Source organism: Zonotrichia leucophrys, chromosome 11 (genome assembly GCF_028769735.1).
Source record: "Zonotrichia leucophrys gambelii isolate GWCS_2022_RI chromosome 11, RI_Zleu_2.0, whole genome shotgun sequence".
Classification (NCBI taxonomy): Eukaryota; Metazoa; Chordata; class Aves; order Passeriformes; family Passerellidae; genus Zonotrichia; species Zonotrichia leucophrys.
Window position 1 is genome coordinate 6,288,660 of NC_088181.1, and position 24,677 is coordinate 6,313,336.

The 24,677-nt window shown below is 38.3% G+C and overlaps 1 protein-coding gene across 9 annotated transcripts in view; it reads right to left on the reverse strand.

The window, feature by feature from the left end:
• Positions 1-24,677, reverse strand: part of WWOX (WW domain containing oxidoreductase) — a 476,614-nt gene that overhangs the window by 405,597 nt on the left and 46,340 nt on the right. Inside the window, exons 6-7 of one of the 9 annotated variants that reach the window (XM_064722814.1) lie at positions 13,369-13,464; positions 1,463-2,574 (exon numbers count right to left, since the gene is read on the reverse strand). The exons of 7 other annotated variants lie outside the window; for them this stretch is intronic. In XM_064722814.1, coding sequence (XP_064578884.1) covers positions 2,536-2,574; positions 13,369-13,464 — 135 coding nt within the window. In that variant the 3' untranslated portion in view covers positions 1,463-2,535. Of the gene's footprint in view, positions 1-1,437; positions 2,575-13,368; positions 13,465-24,677 lie in introns of those variants that run through there. One more of the 9 variants, XM_064722816.1, reaches the window with a different exon arrangement.

Genomic DNA, 24,677 nt, shown 5'->3' on the forward strand with positions numbered 1-24,677 from the left:
AATCCGTTTCTAAAGTCAATAAAATGGGTTTAATGAAAAATAAAATTTAAAAGTTACAATAAAAACAAATGATTTTCCCATAAAAATGTGGTGATACATGTCAAAGTACTACAGCTGAGACTACAGACAGAAGTATTATCCTGAAATCAGAGGGATTAACTAGAATGAGGTTCTCTTAAAGACAAGTGAGTGTATCAGAATTTATCCTGCTAGGAAGCTTGAAGTTATTTTTTACTGGAAACTTCTTTTTCTCATCTCAGATCACTGACAACAGGTCTTGCTGCCACAGAATTCAGCACCCTGTGCAGTTTTCCCTGCAAACTCCCCAAACGCATCCTCTTCTCTGTGTCCCCAGTGCTCTGCCCACACTCCTGATGTTTTGGCCTTTCTGTCCTTCCCAGAGCCCCATCCCAGGTGTACCTGTCATGGTCCTGTCTCCTGCATGGTCCTGGGACCTCTGCTGAAGCCTCACCTCCAGCCCTGTCTCTGTCCCACATCCTGCTGCTCTGCCTGGATGACCTGAGATGCCCTTTTACCTTTTCTGGGACTTTTCAGGGAAATCATCATCCCCACCCTGCTCAGCCCTGGTGAGCTTGGGGCTCACCCTCCCTGCTCCTGCTGTGCCCTGGCACATCTCCCAAACATTAACACAGCTCATCACCAGCGCTGCTCTTTCTCAGCAGAAACCTTCTGTGGAGTCAGTCCTTAGTGTGCTCTCCTGGCTGCTGAATTCTTTCAGGAATTCCCAGTTCTTCTAGGAGTCAGATTTCTGATATAATTCATTCTATCATCCCAACAGGAAATAAAAACACATCTTCATTTCCATTCACACTGAGACCAATTCAGATTTATTAAGGACTCCTTGATATTCAGTGATGTCTTATAAGCACTAAATCATCGTGAAAGCTCCATAAGCAAGAGGCTGCTATCCTAAAAAAAAAATAAACCAAAACAAAACCCAATCAAATAAGAAGCCCTCTAAGAAGAAAATATTTCCTACACAGCACAGAGCTTTCTAGAGCTGCCCAGGATGAGCACTGAACATCTACTGCTCCTTTTTCCCTCTTTGGGTGATCAATCACATCCAGCAACAAGAAGAAATGGAAACACGTTCTGATCTCTGGGCTTCTGGGATGGCTTGAAAACCTGCAGAGCCCTTTTCTCTTGCAAAAACAAAATAATAACAATGAAAATGAGCTCCAGCTTTTAAGATCCTCACTCTGAGTACTAGCCTTAACTTCTCTGTGGATTCTCTCCATGCCATCATGATATAAATGCTTCCTAACCAGTAAGAGACAAGGACTGTACCTACATTTAAAGATAAAACACAGCCACAGATGTATGTTTGCTCACTATTCAACAGCATATTAAGAAATTAAGTTCTGGAATGTTTTCTTTGGTTCTCTCAGGAAATGTGCCATACATCATTATTTCTGCTTTCCACAGCAAAGATTTTAATAAACAATTGTGCCATTTTATTTATAAAGAGTATATGAAGTTGAACAGCAAAGTGTTCATTTTCTCACAGTGAAATTGTCACCAAAGGAACCTCAGAGATGTTTGTATTTGTGGAGTTTTGTTGTACAGACTAGATGGAGGTTAAAAGAGCAAAAAGCACAGCAACAGAGGGGTGTGTTTGTGTTTTCAAAACTTGGGTACAGCCAGTGCAGAGCTGTACCTGTCAATCCTGTGACATCTGGGGAACTTTCAGCCTTTGAAACCACCCTGAACTTGTCATGGGCAAAGTCAGTCACCCTCTCCATGTCACACATCCATAAACCTCCTCATCTGAGGCTGAGTAACCTGGCCTAGCCCAGGGGCCTGTTCCAGGCCTGATTTCCCTGGCAATGTAGCACGAGCAGTTTGCTGGGGTTTTTCATTACCTCTGATGCAGTAAGAATACTCAAACAATGACAGAGAACACCCAGAGCCATCAATTCCAGCACACACAACACTGACTTCTGTAGATCTTCAGATGCTCCAAGGACCTTTTGATAAACCAGCAACACAAGGGCATTACTATTGCAGAGTACTTACTGCAATACTTACTCCCCTCCAGCTCAAAAATCTGTATTTAAGCTTTCCTGAGAGATGGCTCAAAGTATTGGACATATTTTATGGGTTTTTGTATTTAAGAGCATGATCCTTTCAAACCTTCATCGCAAGGAAGCAGAATTAATTCCTGCTGTATCTCAGAACTTATTAGAAGCTATTTTAAAGGATGTTGTCATCACACCAGAATCAGTCCCAGGTGCTCAAAACCCTTCTAAGTATGACACTTTTTAAAGTTGCTAATAGATTTTATGCTTTATGGTATAATTAACACAGGATGTAAAATAGTTAAAATATCAGGAAGAGGGAGTCAGATGTATTGCAACTTCTTCAGGAGCCAGCCCAGCCAAGGTGTTGATCCATCAAAAGATCAAACTGATGCTGAGAGCATCCTCCAGTCTCCACAATTGTTAGTCAAAGGCAGGAGCCACACAACAAAACCCATCCAGAAAGTGGGAAATGATCCAGCTGTGGAGTGAGACGTCAGCACTGGATAAAAGTGAAAGCTTTCAGAAAATGTACCTAGGAATAAAAAAGAAGAAATTGGATATTTTGCAGCCTTAGTTCCAACCTGATCTACCATAACCAAACTCAGCTGAAAACAGAACATTTTAACCATTTGACATACCTGGCAAAAACCTTGTCTTTGCTTCTTTTTCCTCACATGGAATAATAAGAAAAAAGCCATTCAAAGACATTTAATGAATGGCAAAAAGAGGGGGTCGGTCAAATTTTAATCTGTTTGACCATGCAAACTCTATTGAATCTGATAATGTTCATGAGAGGTCTACTGAGGGACTTGCATCCTGCATGAATTATACCCAAGGCTCTTAAATTCATTTGAATGCATTAATTCCTAACCTAAATCACAGAAAAGTAATATACTGTTATTGTATTTTCCAATGTATACTCTAGCACAATGCACAAACAGAAGAGTAGTTCATTTATATCATGTGGATTCATTAAAAATGAAATCACCTCCTAAGTCTGTGTGTGTTGGTTTTTGAGTCACAAACATTCATATTTCCCATGTGGAGGAAAGGAATAATTTTATACTTAGGTGTATTCAAGGCTTTGAACTTGATATACATGTAATATTAGCGAAGGAAAATAAAAGTATAATGAAAGATTCTCTATTTCATATGTTAGAAAACAATATGTTTTCCTCATTAAACCCTCAGATATAAATTCTATAAACCATGAAATTACCTTTGAGCCCTTACTGAAATAACCAGTTCACAAATAAATGATCCATGCAGGAAGAAAAGCAAAGATTAAAATAATAAGAGAAAGTTATATTTTTATATCAGCAGTCAAAAAAAGAAAAGGAAAGGGAAAAAAATCAGCAAATTACTGAAGCACAGACTTGCAGAGGAGAGATTCTGCTTGAACAGGTAATCCTGAACAATTTAATCCAGCCACACTCAGAGATACATTAGTCATATGATCCAAGATTATCAGGAATTAACTCTCACAAGAAATTGAGTCTAACTTGGTCAAGATAAATGCTTGCACAACTTTTGTTCCATCCAAGTTCCACCAAGCACCCTGTTTTGTATCCTGTTACTAAATCAGTACCAATTAAATATTGTTTTTTGATGCAGCCCACCATTCTGCTCCTTGAACAGCCTCCCAGTTGTCCATTTCAGCAAAAGTTTTTGCTTTGGAGAGCAAAAAGTCAAGATGGCAGTTAGAAAGTTGACTTTTCTGAAGACTGTCAGGTCAATTTTCCAAAAAGCACCTAGGTCAGAAGCACTGAATGCCGTTAAAATCAATCCTACCAAAGTGTCGGATCTCAAGATCTCAGTCCTGAGATGCTGAGCCTCCGAGACCACCTTGGGGGGCTCGGGAGTCCTGGAATGTTGCCAGAAGTGTCTGGTGGCAGGACTTTAACCCTACACAGGAGACGACAAGGATGAGGGCTTCACAGGGTGAATGGTGAAGGGATTAGTTAATTAGAGGGTGAGACACAAGGTTTAAGATTTCTGTACAGGGGGGTTTAGAGGAGTAAGATGGAGGAATTGGGGTGTGTCCTGTCCTCCTCCTTCTTCCTCCTCTCCTCCATCTTCTTTGGCCACGGTGGCACCTTTGGATTGGTTATTACTAAGAGTACACCGAGTTATAATAATAGATGGTATTGGGGAAAAATGATAAATATTGTACACGTCACAATGGGTATAAAGATAGGTGCCTGCCGCGGAGGGCAGACACAGTGTGCCCATGGCTGACTGCTGAGCAGATCTTTGTTCGGCTGAAAGAACATCTTTTAGATAAACAATTAATAAACATAAAACCAGAAAGAAGAACTGAAGCCTCTTCTCGTCCTTCAATACGCGGGCTGCCCCAAGGCCACCCCGGGCCTTTTCAGGCCCCTCAAACAGCCGAGATAAACCGGACACCAAAGCAAAGTCAGATTTGGTTAATTGGGAAAGAGACAGCTGGTGGGATTTGGTGTCCTCCATCCGAGATCACCATAAGCTGCTCTCCCCTCAAAACCATTTCATATTACCAGGGCTGTAATGGGAATTATTCTCCATTTCTATCCCTGTCCTACCCATCCAGTTTTCCCAGTCTCTCTCCTTCACAAGGTCTGGATTTTCCTCACAAGTCCCTCACATCAAAAAATCACCACTCAGTTCTTTTTGTGATGGCCTTTTTGCAGCGTTTCACTGCTTTGGGGAGGCACTTTGTGGCAGCCAGGTCCAGTTTCTATCAGGCTCTGTGGGATTCCAGGTGTGCAGCCCCCAGCACACCCCAGGCACCTTCCAGTGCAAGCACATCTGGCTGTCACACCCAGGGAATGGAGAGAACCCAAAATACTCTGGGTATGTGAATCAGATCTGAGAAAGCCTTACTTAACCCATAGAAAATGGAGAATAACCCATCATTTATGGCATAGGGTACACTGCAGTTAAACTGATGTGCAGTGGTTTTATTTTATCTTATAGTATCTTTCAAAGTATTTTACCGGGGCCATGAGTAAAAGCAGATCAATTTTAGAGATATGGAAACACAGGAACAGAAAAAAAAATTACTGTATTAAATTAATTTGGTTTCCAAAAGACAAAGTGCAGGCTCTCTGAGGGCAGAAACATAAACAAGAACCCATGCTCTGAATATCTTTTAATCTAAATTTTAAAAAAACAGGCAGAAGATAAGAAAATGTTTAGCATGTGAACATATGAACAGAAAGACCCTTTTGCAATATGAAAGAGGAGGGAGGGGAACGTGGCAAGAGAAGGAGTGGAGATTACAAAGCTTGGAGCTCAACCCCAGCCAGCACGAGGGACAAAACCCTGAAAGCAAACAGAGAAGAGGCTGATGTCACTGTCACCAGTGACAAAACTGGTTCTGCTTCTTGATTCCTGCTGTGCCAGCTCCAGCCTCTGGCTGACCCCTGCATTCAGCTACTTTTCCCCAAAAACGTGCTTGGGAAAGGCGACACTGCCTTTCCCTGGGGAGCCTCTCAGAGCAGCTCTGAGTCCATGGAGCATTAGAGAAGAGAAGTCATTACGCCTCACTCAATTAAAACAAGGGGCTGCAAGCATAATTGCCTCTATTTTTTAGAGCTGCAGGGCATCATCCACACAAAACAATGGTGATTCTTCAGGTAATCGAGTGGCAAAGCTTTAAAGTCAAACCCAGCACTATTTACCTACTTTACAATAATAGGAGGTAAAAACTCTAGGAGCAAGACCCTAGCAAGACCCTAGATTGTGACATCTGTTTAAAAAAAATTAATTAAAAAATCAAAACCAAACAAAAATATGGAATTATGCACTGAAAAATACATCAAACTGCACCTAAAATTCCATTAGCACTCAGAATTCAACATCTAACCTTATATTCACTATGTACTCAGCCTGCTGCCATTCCCTCAAAGTACAGTAGCAATTCACATGTTTTGGACTTACAACATCAGAAGTGGAAAAGCTCCCAATTCCTTATTTAACTTGGAAATCTTTGATAGAAAGGCAAGCTAGTATTCCTGAAAATTTACTCAATAAAAATAATATTGACTCCTTTTCTTTTCAGCAATACTGGAAGTTTAGATACCTAATGTCAGGAGGACAGGAAATTTTAAGACTGAATTCTGAACCTGTGAAAACAAGCACCCATATACTGAACACAGTGGCAAACTCTTAAACACTCCCATTAGATGTACCTTTTGTACTTTGCACATATTTCCAATAAAACCAGTTACAAGGCAGCTCCAGCCATAGACAGGAATTTAAGTTAGCACATATTAGCAGCCTGCAGTGGGCAAATGTTCAAGCACATTATGGTTTTAATATAATTATAATTGTTGAACATGTTCAACCAATTAGCCACAAATATTCTGTTTATCTGAGATGCTGCCAAAAATTGTGAGCTGCAGTCAAAATAACATGATACTGTCGTCCTTCTGCAAAGAATAGCACTAAATCAAAGGCAAAAACATATGGAAAAAGCCAAAGCAAATATCTAATCTGATATTTTATAAATCATCAAATACCATATTTTAAAAATTTTGCTCGTACAGATACAAACTGCCACATATATTTATTTGATAAATTCACATTTTAAAAGTTCATGTCACCTACTTAAACAAAGGGCTTCAGAATAACTTGCACCACGTTTCTTTTTCATCCAGCCCCCAGACATCAAAATTCCACAAAGCACAAACAAAATGCAGATAACTGAGGAACACCAGTTAAAAGCTGACGTGCCTTTAGGGTCAAGAACAAAATCATTTGATTGCCTGCTTTTCTGCATCAACTGCACAAGTACAAAACTATTTTAAACAACCAGATGAGTCTAACTTATGATGAAAAAAAATAAACCACTACAATTTGTCTTTAAGAAAGAATTATTAAAAACTGAGCTGTATAACTCCTGTTTAGACAATCTGCAACGCTGCAAAAGCAGTTTTTTCAGTGGTGTCCCCTAAATAATTAAGCTGTTCCTTTTACCATACTTCCTATATTACAGAAGTCATTTTCCTACAATAAATCAATAACTCATTCCTTATGTCAGTCATTTTTCTCCATTTAACTGAACGGACTAAAGACCAACACTGAAAGTTAGATTACCTTTGAATTATGTGCGTGATTTAAAATTCAAAGCACCACACTAAGGAGCCTTTAGAGTGACCACTCTGCAGCCTCCTCGTACAGACACCCCCTCTCAGGGCTGCCCACAGCTCTGAGCAGCACAGCAGCTCAGAAAGGGTTAAAAACGTGAGCACTGAACAGAGCCAACACTTTCCTTTATTTACAGAATTAAAACCCCAAGCAAGGGCTGAGAATTCCAACACCATCCCCAGCACCCTCCATTCGTTCAGATTAACTCCTATTTGCATCCTATGGCATAATTTATTCAAGCAGCTTCCAGTGACCTTCTTTTGCAGACATTATCAATTAAAAATTTAGCCCCCACCATTAAAATATTTGAAAAGGCTGCTTATTTTCTTAGATAATCCAATGAAGAAAATTAAATAATCAAATATCAATTTCTTTACATTTTAATGAGCATAAAATGGAATATCTTAACATCAGCATGTAGTTTAGTCACAGGTTAAGGGAAACATGGCTTCATTTTGCATTAATTTATAGCATAAAATGTGCTCTTATTAGAAATAAATCACTGACAAGAGAATAACTGTTATAGACAGGAAAAAAGATAATATGTCAAAAATGCCCTAAAAAATGTTTATACTTTCTGCAATTTGCAGGAAAATTGATAATATTAAGGAAAACAAGTTTCCAGAGGCAATCTACAAACAGTGCAAGCCTGGGAAGCCTGTATCAATTAATTAACTATCCTGTTTCAAAAGCATAAAACTATTTAATCCATCCTTCTACATGAAAGGTATGGATTTGTTCACAGGGCTCTGTCATCTATTAGCTGTCTGTGAATTTAAGCACAAGTTGTTGTGACATTTGTATTCTCCAGAACTAATAACCATCATTTCACCACCTCAGCTATGCTTCATTTTAAGATTTTCTTAAAAAATCTTCATAGGCTCTTTTCCTGCCTCTGATGTTTACCACCAGTGACTGACACAGCTGGACAGCCCCTCTGGTCATGCACTGCCTAGAGCTGTCAAAGAGGAAAACTTTTGGTTCAAAAGACATTTTTTTTAAATATATTTTTAAAACTTTTATTTTTACCGAACTTTATTTTATAGTTTGGTTTGAGTTCTCACTCCATGCCTCATAATTAGCAATTTAGAGAAGCACTTTGTGCCAAGATCTCTGATTTGGAGATTTGTACAGAATCAGAATTATTATTTTTTTATGTAGCACATCCTTACAATCAATCACTGTTTTTTTTTGGTTGATTTTTTTTTTTATTATATAACTGCAAAAACTGCAAAAAGGTACTTTTTTAAAATGCAGAAATTCTCATCTTTCAGCCTTAGCATCATCCCAGCAGACTCTGAACCTCAGCATTACCTGAAGCAATTAGAAGGAGCCAAAGTGGCAGAGCAGTGTTAGGTAATGCTTTATCCTCAGCATTCTGGAAGCTCAGCAAGGCTCCCCCTCAAAGCTGCTCTCCACTCCATTTCAGCTCAGCACCCCGGATCTGCTCCTCACCAGCTGCTGATGTTCCTTGCATTAAACTGAGAATTTGTGAGAAAAGCAAAACTTCCTGCTGGGTGTCAGCTTTGCATGAGAGCACTCCATCCTAGGTCGTGACACTCCTCGGATGCTTTTCTGTAAATATTTTTCATTTCAGGTAAACATGGAGGGGAGGGTTTAATAAATTAAGTACTAATTATAATTATTGGAACTACTGCTTACTTAAAAGCAAAATAATACATTGCAGAATTTTGCTTTTATACAATTTTTTACAGTAATAATTTAGTGAAGAGACCACACATTAGTTTCTGATTTTCATTAGCCAGCTGCTTAACTTTGATTATTTTACATAAGGAGTGTAAAGGAAAACAGCATGACAAGTTAGAATGAATCAGTTTTGTTATAGATCTAATTTTAATGGGGAAATCCTTAACACAAAACCCATGCACCTGTTCTGGTATCTTAAATTGACCAACTTACAAAAAACTAAGATGAAACAAAAATTTAACCATTATTGGCTGAATTATATACACGCTATAGGGTCCATTCGTTATACAGCAGGACAGTAATTCTTCTGCATGTAGATTTTTCATGAGATCAAAATATTATTTAGCTTTAAATCAAAAGATCTGTTATTTTAGTAAAGACTAACAATACTCGGAAGTAAAATTCCTCATCTGGGGCTGTAATATTTGCTGAAAAAAACCTACTTCAAAACATTAATCAAATTTTTCGCCTACTGGGCAGCCATATGGTAAAGCAGCATGTGAATCTCACAAACTTGCTGATCTTCTGTAACTGGGTGCTATTAATTACGCTTGCTGCATCCATCTCTTAGATTTTTGCTTTGTGAAAAAAAAAGTATTTATTGCAACAGCTTTTACAAAACAAGGGAATGAAAATCACAATTGATTAATGAGCTGAATGGAAATATTTCCGTTAGCAGCTTTTTAAAATGAGTAAGGATTAATACCATGGGTGAAAATGAACCCTAATTGTGTGTCCCCCCCACCACTTTCTGTTTGGCGAGGGGCTGCACGAGCAGGGAGAGGGTCTAATATGCATTATTCACTGCATTGGCTTTAGGTGATAATAGGGTTTAAATTAAATAGTTCAATGCTATAAAGGCTGAGGACTTCATGAGTTTTAGTGCTAAATTCCTCGCTACGAAATTGAATTGTCACACAACGGCAAATTGTATTTGGTTTGGATTTGGGCTTTGTTTTTGTTTCTCAAACACAGCTAGGAGTTTTCCTGAAATCCAGAGAAGCAAACAATTCAGAATGATAGTCTCCATTTTGGCTTTAATTCCTCAGGCCACAGTACTGAGGCTGTTTTGGGATCTCAGCCATAAATCTAGTTAATCATAAATTATAGCTAGAATATAATCCTTGACTCTACAGCCTCGTGTGCCAGCGAAACGGACTCCCAGGAATTACTGAAAGAAGATTGTAGGGGCTGGGCTGAAAAGCTAGCAAATAAGTAAAAATTGTGTTAGTTCACACACAAAAATCCCAGCCTGGGGAAAGGAGATGTGATACCTTTGGCCACTGCACACGCCCAGAGCAGCAGAAGTCATGGCACACCTGTGAAGATTTGCCATATCATATCTTCAAGTTAGAAAGGATGATTTTTCTTGCTCTAATCTTCCCATTAGTCTCCTCTACAAAACTAGCTTATTTCAACATTTGGCAGAGAGTGTGAACTTCATCCCAGGTACCAAGGGCAATAATTAGAAGGAAAAGGTGAGGATTAGTTTAAAGAGGGACCAACAAAGTCATCAAAAGCATAAAACCCAGACTCACTCCTTATTTCCTCCCAGTGTAAAAGAATGAGACAGACTGAAAACACAAAACAGCTCTAACCCAAAATATTCTGTGTATGTGAATCACCCCCTCAGACCTGAGAAAAAGAACAGTGAAATACCTGGAATATTCAAATAATTGTAATAATTGATGATGATGATGAGTGTAACCCCTCAAATAACTATTACTGGCAGCTTACTGCAGGTAGAAGAAAGGGAAAACAGTGTCTTGAATATAGAACTAGGACTCACTAGAGTTATTATTTATTTAAAATTACCAACTCAAATACAGCAACTTCATGTGGAAGGAGACAAAGAAACCTTTACAATAAGGCAGGCTGCTGAATGATTTAAAACATTACATATTTCCCAGACTCCTGAAACACAACACTCAGATATGCAGAGGAGTCACTTCTGTCCTGCCAAGTCACCTTCCTGAACCATGGTGTAAATTCCCCTGCCTCCCTAAAGTCTTTGTGCTTCTTAGCTTACAGAAATTTAAGCAAGTAATAATCTAAATGGCAAAATATTTAATTATCAGCTACTTCAAATTACATGGCCACCCACTGGATGAGATTTCATTCAGCCTCATGTATATATCTGTATTCATAAAGAAAGAACAGGAGGGAAAAAAAATCAAGTGACTTCAAGTGCTAAAGCAGCAAAGGAAGTTTTGCATTAAGAAAAAAATTAAATAGAAGGAAACTATGTTTTTTAAAAAACCAACAAACATATGCTTCACTGAGCATGATTCTTATTAGAGAGTAGAGAAAGAAATAATAGCAATTTCTAAGTCTCATTACTCCCTTTTTCCTGTTTCATCCCAATTCCAACACAAATTACTATCTTTATAAGCAATGAACAATAATAAGACAATTCTTGCTATCAGCCTTCAAGCTCTGTACTTTAGAAGGAAAAAGCAGTCTTAAAATGAATATGAAATGTTTAAACAATTTTTAATTAGTGACCCAAAATGTGTGCCATAACTTTTCATCACCTCATGGGTGATCTCTAAACCTCTCCTGCATACATTGACTGTCTGCTTAAAAGTTTAAAGAGCTAACAAAATGTTTTAACGAGATACAAATCTCAGAGATCATTAATCAATATGTTCAATGTTATTTGTGATAATTCATCATGACATGATATTAATGGGTTACTGTACCCTTCAGAGGTGAGATTAATGCAAATGAGCAGCCACAATTAACTTTACTGCTCCCAACTCACAGGAATGGACAGATGATTATAAATGACAACTATATGTCAATTACAATATCCAATAAAGTGAAGCTTAGAGGGCAATCTATCTACTTTTATAGTTCTTGCCTGACATAGCTGAATTTAGCTCAACCCACTGTTGTCACAGTGTAACCACTGCTTTGAAGGAGGGGTCAAAGTTTTAATTTTCTATTTCTTAGGAAGGAATTCAAATTGTGCATCTAAATGCATTGTCTGAAGGAAAGCTGCAGGAAACCAAGAACAGATGTTGCTTTCTTCATCAGCTGAAGGAAATTGTATCTGTTCTCAAATTGCAACAGCAAGGCCACAAAGAAAATAATCTGCCCCGCTGTGTAATATATTTATTCAATTAAAAAAAATAGAGCCAACATATCAATGCAGCGATGGGAAGGAATTTGCATTTGGTAAATTGCTTTGTCACACACAGGATGCTGAGTCCACTCAGGTTAAGGATTCTGAGTGAGGTGTTGACTGCTGTGTGCAGCTTTGTGCACAAACAGATATTGTGTGATCACCTTTGAGCGCCCAGGCTCCTGCACCAAACAGGTCAGACTTCACAGGAAAATACCCAAATTTCTAGTGGCAACAAAAGAGCTAGAAACAAAGAGTTCAGATGTTCATAAACCAGACAGCTGGCCAGATTGAGGAAATTCAGAAAACATGAGAGATAAAACTTATATGATCCCTCAGTAAATGATATATTTATCAAAAATGGGGAAATCAGCTCTGATAATATGGTCAGATTTTGGCTTTCTGTCCTCCACCAGAAAAAAGAAAAAAAAAGCTTCAGTGATGAAAGAAGAGAAACATTAGTCAAAACATAGAGACAAACACCATAAAACAGATATTGTGTAATTTCATAAATTTTTCTTTGTAGAGTCTTTCCTCTGTGTTATCACAGAGGATCACAGTGCCCTGGGACAGCTCCTCTGCACAGGGGCCAGAGATGTCACCCATGGCTGAGGATGAGCCCCAGTGCAGTAACAAATCCTACAGCCACATTTCACATTTACTCATTAAGCTCACTTGATGAGAAACAACAGCAGAACCACAACCTCAGCTCTTCAAAACACCCAGAAAATTCAGACCATGCTCAGTTTCTATAAAATCAGACACAAAAGATTTCCAAAAGAAGCTAACCTGCATATGCCAGGGTGTTTTGGGATAAATCCAGAGTCCATGAGTCAACAGTGGAACAACCAATGTCAGTTGTACAAAGTACCCACTGACCACCCAATTTTCCTTGAGAAAAACTCCAAGGATGCTTCTTGATTTTGATTGCAGCTTCCTAACATGAAGTATTTGAAATCCATTTTAGCTATACTTAGAAGCAAAATATTGAAAAGTTATTGGTGAATTTATTTTTTAAATTAACTTCTCTTTCCTCATACACCCATCTGAAAATCAGGGTCAGCTTTTGTGGCCTCTGCTTTGCTGTGAGCAGCTCCCAATTCTACAAGGCAAGTCATACCCTGGCATTGCAGTGAAATCAGGGAAGAAATCAAGGAAAGAATCAGGCAGGGAAATCAGGGAGTGGAGGGGCAGTCTGGAACACCTCACCAGGTGCACCAGCAGCAAAAATATTCAACAAAAGTCACTGGGGGTTTTGGCTAAGCAATATTTTAGACAGTATTTAACCAGTTACATTAGCACTAAATAACACTAAATCTTCATCATTCAAGTCATAAGATCATGTAAGTATGTTTATACCTGAATACTTTGCTGGAGGACAGCAGGCAAGTTCTTGATTTTCTTTAAAGCAATGTTTTCCAAAGGAACTCTCTCCTCCACCTCATTTTGTTTAATCTAATCATCAAGAAAAATGGGGTTTTGCTGAATAAAACTGCTGACACCATTATCATCATTTTCAACGTGGGGAAACAGGAGAAATTCTTTACTGCTTCCAATATGGCTGATAATACACATTTTTGTGACTATTTTGTCTATTTCCTGACATGAAAGCACATCCTGAAAAAACATACCTTGAGAAGAAACAGTTTCCATGCTGACCTCTAAAAAACTGAATTCCACAACTATCCCTTAAAATAATTTTATGATAGATAATTAGCCTTAGAGGTGATACTTTAACTAAAAGCAGTATGCCCTATACATCCTCCAGCAGAAATAAGGTTTATTCCATAAAAATAACACACTACATTTTGAGCACAAACAAATGCCATAAATTAATAATTTTAAACTACATTTGTGTAAGAGGAGGATTTCCTTTTGGATTTTTTTTTTCTGTTGGTGATGGTTTTTTGGGGTTTTTTTTCTGTTTGTTTGTTTTTCGTGTTTGGATATTTTTTGCTGGTTTTGTTTGTTTTTGGGGGTTTTCTTGTTTTAACTAATTAATCAACAAATTTGAGCTGGCTAAATAAAACCTCTTCCAACGCCTCCTATTTAATTGCAGTTTGGCACCAACAAATATATATCAAAATTATAGTATCTCCCTTGACAGGAAGCTCCTTGCTTCCACACACAGTTATGGCTCTCTGCAGAGTAACCAAGAACTGCTGACAACCTTGAACACTGCTACAACAATATTACTATACTTGGCAGAGAAGTACCCTTGCGGCAAGAGAAAAGCTGTAATTTTGACTGTCACTTCACATTACACTAGATATTATTTCACTGTATACACACACACACACTCACAAAACTCTTAATAGACTACAGTTTTCTCACTGCCCAGCTCCTCTATTATAAATGACAATATAATACTGTTGACCTACTGGTAGGATTGCTAATAAAGCCAACGTTTAACATCGCTGAAAATTTTCTTTTAAAATATAGCCATCATAAATTGTCTTGTCCTGGTCGTCTCAAGCTACTTAAGCAGCTCAAATTTATTTCATCTATTTTATTATTCATTTCAAATGAAAGAAAATGTTTTAAAACAAAGGGGAATTATAATTCATTTGGATTTTGATAGCACATTCTGAAATAGCTGAATAATTGCTGGTATTGTAAACTTTAATACCTTCATCCACAAGCTGCTTTGGTAAGAAAGGGATGAGTACACTCAAAAAGACCGCCAAAAAATCATCTTTCTAGATTTCCAATAATAATATAAGTAGAAAGGTAACAATAGGTGATAAATATCAGGGAGTCAGAAGTAGAGCTAAATTGCTGACTTCCTCTCTGGGTCCATTTCCATAACTACAAAAATGAGTATGGAAGAATTTATTGAAAAATAAATTTTGAGTACAGAGGACAAAGCCCCTTCTTTAAAATTTTCAGGGGTACAAAATGCTCTGCTATGGAAATTAGTATCTTTGTGGCCCAATGAAAGGGATATTTTGTTCTTTTAAACCAGATCCAACTCTATAATAGTTTTCAGCACAGTTTACCTCCTTACTTTTTATTTTGCATGCTGCATACCTTCAACACACAGACTGCTCCCTGATTTCCAAACATCTTTGCAGGTACACATTCAGAATTTGCACAATCCCACTGTACATCAGCCAAAGAATCTCAGTGAAATATGGCCATGATCAAATCCTACAGGCAAGCCTAACTGCTAGAAATCAAGTTTTGCAATACTCTGATGTCAATTCACTACACTGAAAGCAACTCCTGCGTTTTTGCTAAAAGTAAAACAAGATTTAATTAAGCAAACTGGATTTAAATAGACCCAAGCAGCACCTGGAAACAGTCATTACTAAAAAGCACCACTCTGATTTTACTGCAGCCCAGGCACGCTTTGCTCCTACCCTTGTGTTATTGATATAGTGTTTCAAATGCATTTAGAAAGGCACCATCTCACTGGTGCTGTTTAGATAAGGAAGCATCACTGAACCTCTTTGCCCTTCTCCAATAAAATGTATCAAAAATTTCAGCACTGTCTGCTGACCGCACCACATTTAACAAGATTCACAAATGAACCCAGAGTAAGTTTCCCACTGTGACACATTAATAATAAGTTCCTTATCCCATCTATCCCAAGCCATGAATATGTAATGTTATAAAATGAGTCCTTTTCACACAACAGAACCTCAGACGTGAATAAATAAAAACTATCCATCACAAGCCTGTGAAAAATTAATGAGAGTTCTGAGACATAAAGAAAAATTGGTTACTGAGATGATAAGGTCCAGTATGTAAAAATCATGTTCCTCACCAGCTGTAAATTTTATTTTAAACTTTGCAAAAAGAGTTCAAAAAAAAAAAAAGTCTTTCTAGAGCATATTTACCATAAGAAACAGAGAAGGGGAAAATGCTTTAATGGTGAGACATATATCTGAGTAACCCAGACAGCCTTTGGAATCAGGAAGGGGATCAAACACTGCCATAACAGGGAGTTACAGCTCCAGTTACAGCAAAGGTGTGACCTTAGATATTTAGAACCACAATTCCTATTCTATTTCTTTTCCCTTCCTGATGAAATAAGGCACTATACTTCCCTAAACTTCATTTACACAGATAAAAGAAGAGCAAGTAGAAATAAATTATTTTCATTCAAGTGTCTCTTTACTGTGCCAGTGAAGACTTTAATCTCTCAATATGGAGTAATCTAGCTTGCAATATGAACAGAAAGAAGAAAAAAAAAAGAATTTTTCAGTAGTCAAGCTCCCACTATGTTTATCAATATATTTTCCCAATCTTGACCCAAAGACCATGTTGATGTTTGAGGACCACAAGGGCTGTGCAAGGTCTGCTCCAACCATATCACCAAGAAATGCTGCAACTTGGTCCCCAGGCAGGGAAACAAATAGAGAAAGAGCAAGAGGTACTGCCCAAGCCCTGGAAAGACTTTCTTCAACACAGACAGCACTTTCTAAGCTTTTCTACCAATGGACTTAAGGAAAGATTGCATGATCTACAGCCCATTTTGTGAAATGTTAGCCATTTTAATGCCTCACAGCTAAAATGAAAATTATGCTTTGCGATACCAAACTAGGTCACCTATTTTTCTCCAAATTCTGTCTCTGCTCACTCAGCTCTTCCCCATTAATTAAGTTATTCTCTTTTCTATCCCACCATCATTCTCACATCAAGAATCTATGGGTTCCTCCAGGTTTGGAGTTACAAACTGTTTATCATTTCTTCGTTTCTTAACTTTGACAAATAAAAAAAAGCATTTAACTCCTCATTGTTTATTTCAGTGACCATTTTCAGTTAACACATCCCATGGTGCAGTGGACAAAGACAGAGCTTCTCCTTTGCTGGGTGGTGCACATGTGTGAAGTGATGAGCTTGGAGAATGTGTTACTGAGCCTTTCCTTGGTTAACAGGACAGGAAACCATAATGAAAAAGGACAGTGGCAGAGCCCTGCTCCCTCCCCAGAGCACAGATTAGATTTCTCTATCAAGGAGTGGCTTCACTACATCAAAACCTGGTCAGGCAGGATGTTTTATGCTGGGCTTCTTGAAAGTGGTTATGTCAGAAAGGATGGCCTCCAGAGTGCTGTCAGGGGTGTCTATCTGCAAAATAAATTACTTTTTCAAGTCTGCACTGGCAGTGATTGAGTGACTGTAAAGAATTATTTATTAGTCTTAAAATGCCAGTGGATACACTTAAGGAACTATTTTTTCTACAAAACCATCATGGTCCCCAAGAAGAAAGGGAAATATGGTATGACCTCCTTAGACTGTTGGGTTTGTTTGAGGGAAGGGCAGGTCCCCTCTACAAGGCTCTACAAGAGCTCAATCCCTGCTCAAAATTCCTAAATTCCAGACAAATGGCCTAACTCCCTTTGGGTTCCTCTTGGTCATCTTTGCCATGACCACTTATCTTTCTTAACTGTAATGTTATGACTGCAGTAACTCTCTTGGGAGGGGAAATGGGGACAGAAATCATTAAAAAAAAAAAAAAAGAAACCACCTTAGCACAGTCCCATTACCATAAAGATTTTCTTACCATGTTAAAAAAAATACAACGTACAGCCAAATCATTTCACATCATTACCTACTCCTGTTTTAGAATATCTGACATTTAAGTCCTTTGGTTTGCGCTCAGACCATATTTTCAATAAATTTTCTTATTAAAGTTTTTCTCTCCCCTTTTACTCCTGAAATTTCACAGTCTCTCAAATATGTTCATCAGACTATTTATAGGACCTTGCTGCTTAAATAGGTATTAGATTTTCAACTGTGCCAATGCAGCTGAAGATTCCTTTGCTAAATACCCTTATTGCAGGTTGACCTTTCCTGACTTTATACACACATTTTGCAGGGGAAAAGCCTTCAGGTCCATAATCAGCACAGTCATATGCCCACCCCACCAATACAGAGGAGATGGCAAAAGCCTGCTAAATATCTTTGACATATATTATTGCTACACTTTGAGGTCAACTTTACATATCAACTCCCACGAGGAAAGGCCAATTGAGGGTTGATTAATTTTCAGACATATTTTAGCTCTTACAATATGCATCCCCATACGTGAGCAAAAGACACTGAAATGTGGGTTTTTTATACTTTGGGGGTGGGGAGGGGTGGAATTAAGAGCACCACTGTTTGTTCTTGGATTCTCTAAGTCACAAGGGGCAGCAGTGAAGGACAACCAGAAAGGATTTCAATTTGCTATTTCCGTCTGAAGAGTAGCAGCCCCTGTAATGCACTTCCTCTGCTGTTGCAGCATCAACACTCCTCTGTATTTTTATGCAATCTATATTTTCCCTCGCTTGGCACTGCAGTGGTTGCAATTGGCAGTGCAATAGATGAGTGGGCAAAGCATGAAATTAAAAGATATTCTTCCTGCATTGCGCTGACAGTGCAAAATCTCAGCCAAACCCCTGAATGTTTATTTTTAAACTAGGGCAATATACCATTAGTTCTCAAGTTTTATTCAATTGATTTTCGGGCAAATAACAATAAAATTAACCCCTGGATAGGACAATCTTTGGGTGATGGATGAGAGTGCTGCAGCGAGCACCAGACCTCACCCAATGGATTCTCTGCCATCAGAAAACTCCCCTGTGGGACACCCAGGCAGAGCAGGACAGATTCTGGGGCCAAGAGGAGTTCCCTGCCTCATCACCTCAGCAAAGATGGATTCCACGACCTTCTGAGAAAAGCCTATATATAATTTTTGCTGAATAGGCCCCTCAGTTAGCAGCAGAATCCAATTTGTAATTTAGCCTTAAATGCATACTCCACAAAAAGCTATCAGGTAAGAAAAACACCTGACATGTAGATAAAAATGCTTTTTGACATACGTAAGTAAAAATAATACCATGGCATTTCTCAAATTAGCCATTTGAAGTGTGCACACCCTGGAAAAGTTTCAGCATATAAGCATTTATTTTGGTTTCACTTTTTTTTTTTTTTTTTTTTTTTTTGGACCAAGAAAATATTTATGAAAAGAAAAATAAATAATTAATTTTCCTGGCTGCAAGCTGGGATTCTTTCCTGGTTAAACTATATGCAGTGAAATGGCATTTAAATTATACGAGAGAATTGATTCAAATGGCTTCCATTAGCAATTTGGCAGGCTGCTGTGAATTGCTCCTAATCAATTTTAAATAAAGCCATTCTATCTGCAAATGGAGGCATCTTCATGTTAAACATCTCCACGTTGAACATCTGAAAAACAGTGGCTAAAATACAAATTTCTTCATAATTTTTTATAACTCGTTTTGTTTAACAATGTGCCATCAGTGAAACTAATGCAGAATAAAATAACAATCTGTGTCCTCAGAGAAATGTTCTGGGCTCTAAAGGTTTTCTCTTTTCTCTTATGTTAATGAATATTTCAAAGTAATGCTGTTCTAGGTCATTTTACAGTACAATTGTATCTTAATTTTGCTTGAGATTTTATCAAGAGTAATTAGATCCATTTGAGTTGTAGATATTCAGCACACATACAGTATAACCATTTGAAGCAGGTGCATTTGTATTATGAAAATTTACATTAAAAAAAAAAAACTTCAAGAATTTCATCAGACATTCAGAATTTTCTGCTTGATGTGTCTGCCTGTTTAGAGGAGACATCTACAATTTCAAATCAAACTTTTTTCCTGCAAAATCTTTCTCCAGCACAAGACAACAAATTCTAGCTGTGACAACCTATCTTCTACTTAATGTAGCTCAAAGGACACACTTTCATAGTGGGCAAAATAGGACAAACAGAGAAATTAAAGAGACAAAAAGAGAAATTAAACCATTGCAGTTCCCATTAATCCAGGCACATTGTTCAAACCTGTAAATGGATTTATAAAAACATTGAAGGTGAAATATCTTACATTAGCAACAAAATCATTTCAATATAACTCTTCAGTCTGACTTCATGTGCCATGGAAAAAGACAAGGCTGGGTTAGGTGCTGCAGAATTCTGATATTGAACTCAGTGACACATTTTCAGATGGCCACAGCCTGGCTTGGTGTGTCTGGCAAAGCAGGTGTTGGCATGTGAGTGTCAGAAAGGGTCTGTGTTTGTCTCTCCTGGAATAGGATCTCAAAAAACCTTGTCCTGGTGGTTTCAAAGATTGTGGTATTCACAAAATCTCCTTCCTCAGACTGATGTCCAACTCTCAATGGATCATATTTGGTACTGAGTCATTTAAAAAAAGAGATACTGTTCATCTTATACAGAGATGTTTGAGTCTTGCTTCAGAAAGCATTTTATATATAAGAAGTAATTAAGAGAGTAATCTTAGCAAGAACATTGTAATGAGACAAAACTAAGGAAGTAAAAAATTATCATTTTAGGAAGCATTGCTTACATGTGATCTGCTTATAGTTTAAATCATCTTCCTAATAATGGCAAAGTACATCATAAACTGTCAGAAACCAGTGAAAAACCAGATTCAGTCACAGACAAGGAATTCACACTTTGTGGGCTGGAGAGACCTGGGGAATGGGAACATGAAGTGCTTGTTCCACATGAAAAAAACAGTTATTTAACAGACTGTGACTGCTACAGTAAATCAAAGATTTGCTTTACAAAGGAGTAAACATGGTGAGGGGGAACCTCTCCCAAAGCCCATAAAGCAAAGAGGCGTAAGTAAATAAAGCTGTCCCACACACTTCCACTGCTCAGCTCCAAACACTAAAGCACAGCTTTCAAGAATTTAGCAGGATTGCACAGGATACCTTTGCTTATTTATCCTCCACCATCCCCTCTCTGACTTGTCCCAAAGAAAATGTGGAAAAACAGAGGCTGGAGATGCAGATGGAGCAATGCAGCCAACAGCTGATAGGAAGGAATGCTTCATTCTGCTGCTGCACTTACACTGCAGGCACAGCCTGGTCTGTGTGCTGAGGTTTAGGAATGCACATTCTCTGCTGGTAAAAGCTCAAATTGCACAGCACCTACACAGGACAGGAGAGCTTGATGGCTTCCCTGAGAACTGCAGCCCCACGTGCCCTTGAAGGGAAGAGCCACCCTTCCACACCCACAGCTGGAGAGGCACCTCTGTGTCCCATGATGAAAGCCAAGACAGTGACATCTGACTGCATCTCTCCTGCTTTCCTTGTGAAATCTATGGAAATCATTAACCTTCCCAAATAGAAGCAGAAAATGCTTTCTGATGCGAGAAATTCAGTATCAAATTTTGTTTTGCAAAAGATTTTTGTGGTATGTTAACTACTTCAAAATAGAGATCTATTAATATCTCTATTATTAATAAAACCTACAGAGGAAGCAATTAACACAACCTTAATGCTAAACAATTTTTGAACTCAGCACATTTAGACAAGACTACTCATCACAAAATTAGTGTTCTTATTTCTGTTGGTTGCTAAACAAGGTAATACACTAATACTTACCACAACAGTATTATGCAATGATCCAGTTTTAATGCACACCAGCATTCAAGAAATTAGATATAGCAAAAATCTCTCATGACTACTTAAATTTTAATCACTTTTTTATTGTTATACTGCAGGAGTCAAGAGTAGAGTAAACAACGTTCTTAACCCCACTGGGCCCTAAGCAGATTCTCCTTACAGAAATGTGATGTTGGCAATTTGTACTGTTCAGAGATGCTAAAAAAGTCTGCCATCATCCAATACCCTCTTGTATCATTAAAACATTCTTATACAGCTAATTCACTGACAGTTCGGGTACCTCAAATCCATCAATAGCATTGGGCAAAAAGAAATAGACTATGGAAAAAAATATTTCAACAAATCTTTGAAGTAACTTCTTTAAAAAATGCTTTGTTTGAGGATTTCTCACAAACTTGTACAAGACAGGAAAAGAAAAGGCATAAAAAATTTCCATTGCCTGAGCTTGCTGAAGTAATCTAGGATTTCTATTGAGAAGGAGTGCTATTGAAATAAACAATACTATTTGGCTGGCTGAGTAAGACAGACAGTAAATTAAATCCTCCATGTCTTCTACAAATATTTTTTTTATGAACAGGTTTGTATCTACCCCAGAAATAAAATCCTGATGGTTCAAAATCCCAGGTTCTCTATACCAGTCATGAGCCTGTGTTTGACCAGTCTCCTCCTCAAACACAAGACAAAGAGATGTGCTTTGAACCTGGTCATGCTTACACAAACTGCAGGGTTCAGCTGCTCTTGAACACAATTTCACAGAGCTGAGGTCCTCAGACGTAACTCAGACCCAGTGCTGGACCCACTATTGCTTCTGGTTTTCTACACATGGGGAAAAAATCCCAGAATATGTCAACTCAAAGAGAAGCTCTGGAAAGGGTGAAATGAACACACAGAACATGCATTCAAAGGAAGGTAACCCAGCCCTCAGGGCAGCTCCCATCCAGCTCAAAACCAGCAGGAATGGACTTGGAAATGCCCACTGGGACAACGTACTGAAGGACACAGAGTTAAAATAATTATTAAAATCCTGGAATATGCTCAGCACCTTACCTAGAAGGAAAATAAAAGTTATATTAACTTCTTTCTACTGTCTCATCATGCTCTCTCCAATAAGCAGGTTTCTCCCATCAACACCTAATTTAGGTATTCTAAATCCCTCATAACTTGGAACATTTATCAGCCATCCTTATGGTACTTGGAACAAACTGTTTAAATAAACACCATGACAAATGTTGGACCCTCACTACCTGTATTTTTCTATCCTGACCTCTCCTAGCACAGTACATTCATCAGCTTAGAAAGCAAAGAAAGAGGTACAAAGGTAAGATCTTTCCTGTCTTCAAAGTGTCTGATAAATATAAATATCAGCTTTACATCCATGACTCGTGACATCTTATGACATTTTAAAATATATTTAATAGCTTAAAAAAAACCCTCTAAATGGCTCTAGTAATTTACTGTAAATGTCCACTGTAGGTCACATGCTCATCAGATGGAGTACATTTAGCATGCATTTAAGGGCTTGCTGTTGCTCTTCAAAACAAAAAGATATAAATCTTAATACTCTCAGTTCTAATGTATGGATACAAGCCATTAATCACTCAGACAAACATGTGTAGGTTGTAACCCTGTACAAGCTTTAAGAATAGAAATCAGATGAACAGAGCTCACATCTTCAGGTACAGCTGTGCTCTCCCTGGCCCTCATCACTTGAAATTTGGTACAGAAGTTATGAGTTGTGCTCTTCTTTCTGTAAATATCCACATCACCTGCAGGCCACCCCCTTCAGGGGATTTTTGGTGTTCTGTGATTTTTGAATGAGCCAGAGCAGACAGTGAACATTTCACTATGAACTGTCAACTTTTTCATGCAGATTGAAGTCTTCATCTTCCTTTTTTATTTACCATTGCAAACAGAAAAGGGGATTTAAAATAATAATGCATCATCATCAGTCTTATCCTAATTCTGTTTCTACTAAAATCACTGCCAAACTCCCATTGATTTCAGCATCACAAAAGAGCCATTCCATAAAGTACTGCCTCATATTTTATGAGTTTGGATTTCTTCTCTGGTACTGTTACTAGAAATATTCCCATTCTAAGAAAACACAACAGACAGGTTTAACTTGACATATTTACATATTACCAAAAGAAAGTCTCCCAAACCCTGCACATTTATTTTCAGACAAGAACATTCTATAACAGTCTGCTAAAAGAATGATTAATGCACATCTCAACTACAAATTTCACCAGTGGAAGATATAATAGGAATATTTGATGCAATTGAAGGAGTAGTTTCCTTCAGCAGAAGGAGTAGGAAAAAAGTTTGTAAGCAGTCAAACAGAATTGTCTGCTAAGAAAATAAAATTAAATTGTGACTATTGTCTTGTTCACATAAACAAAAGAAAAACAATTGCTAATATTGAAGGTGTCCTTTCTCCCAGGTCAGCTTGCAATACAGTCAGTGACAGCAAGCACCAAAGAAGCCACTGCTCCCTGTATAGATTTGAGGTTAGGCTAAAAACCTTAAATCCTATTTCTAATTCTGGAAATAAGGTAAGCAACAGAAACCAAACCCAATCTGGTCATGAGAGAAAGGGATGGGCAGATGTCAAACTTTCTTCTGCTCTTAAGGAAAGGACAGACAAGCAACAGGAAGAAAAATATATATTCAAATAACACACACAAGTTTTCTTTATGGAAAAACTGAACGTACTTCCATTCCTGATTTCCAAAGCTACCAGGTAAACAACCACAGAATAAGAATGGTTTGTGTTGGAAGGGACCTGAAAGCCCATCTCATTCACGGGCTGGGAGACCTCCCGCCACCCCAGGCTGCTCCAGCCCGGCCTTGGGCACTGCCAGGGATCCAGGGGCAGCCACAGCTTCTCCAACCTGTGCCAGGAAGGATTTCTTCCTTCCCAGGAAGGATTTCTACCTTCAGTCCTTCCAATAACTCAAATTTACTGTGGATTCCACTGTCTGAGCCTTAAGGTGTTTTAACATGAAAATCTGCTCGTTCCTCTTCTCATCTATCACTGCCTACTTCAGGCTCACGCTCAGCAGCATTCAGGTGCCAGACAGGGAGGAAGAGGCAAAGCAAAAACAAGAAGTATTTGTCAGATTAACACAAAACCAACCAGGAGATAAAGAGGAGCCGTGTGAGACTGTCAGACACCAGAAACACCACGGAGAGAAGGATCTGATGGAGACAGGAGCCAAACCCACCCCATCAGTGGAGTGAATTCTGTCTCCAAGGAGTGGGGGAAACTCCTGCACTGCAAGGGCAAA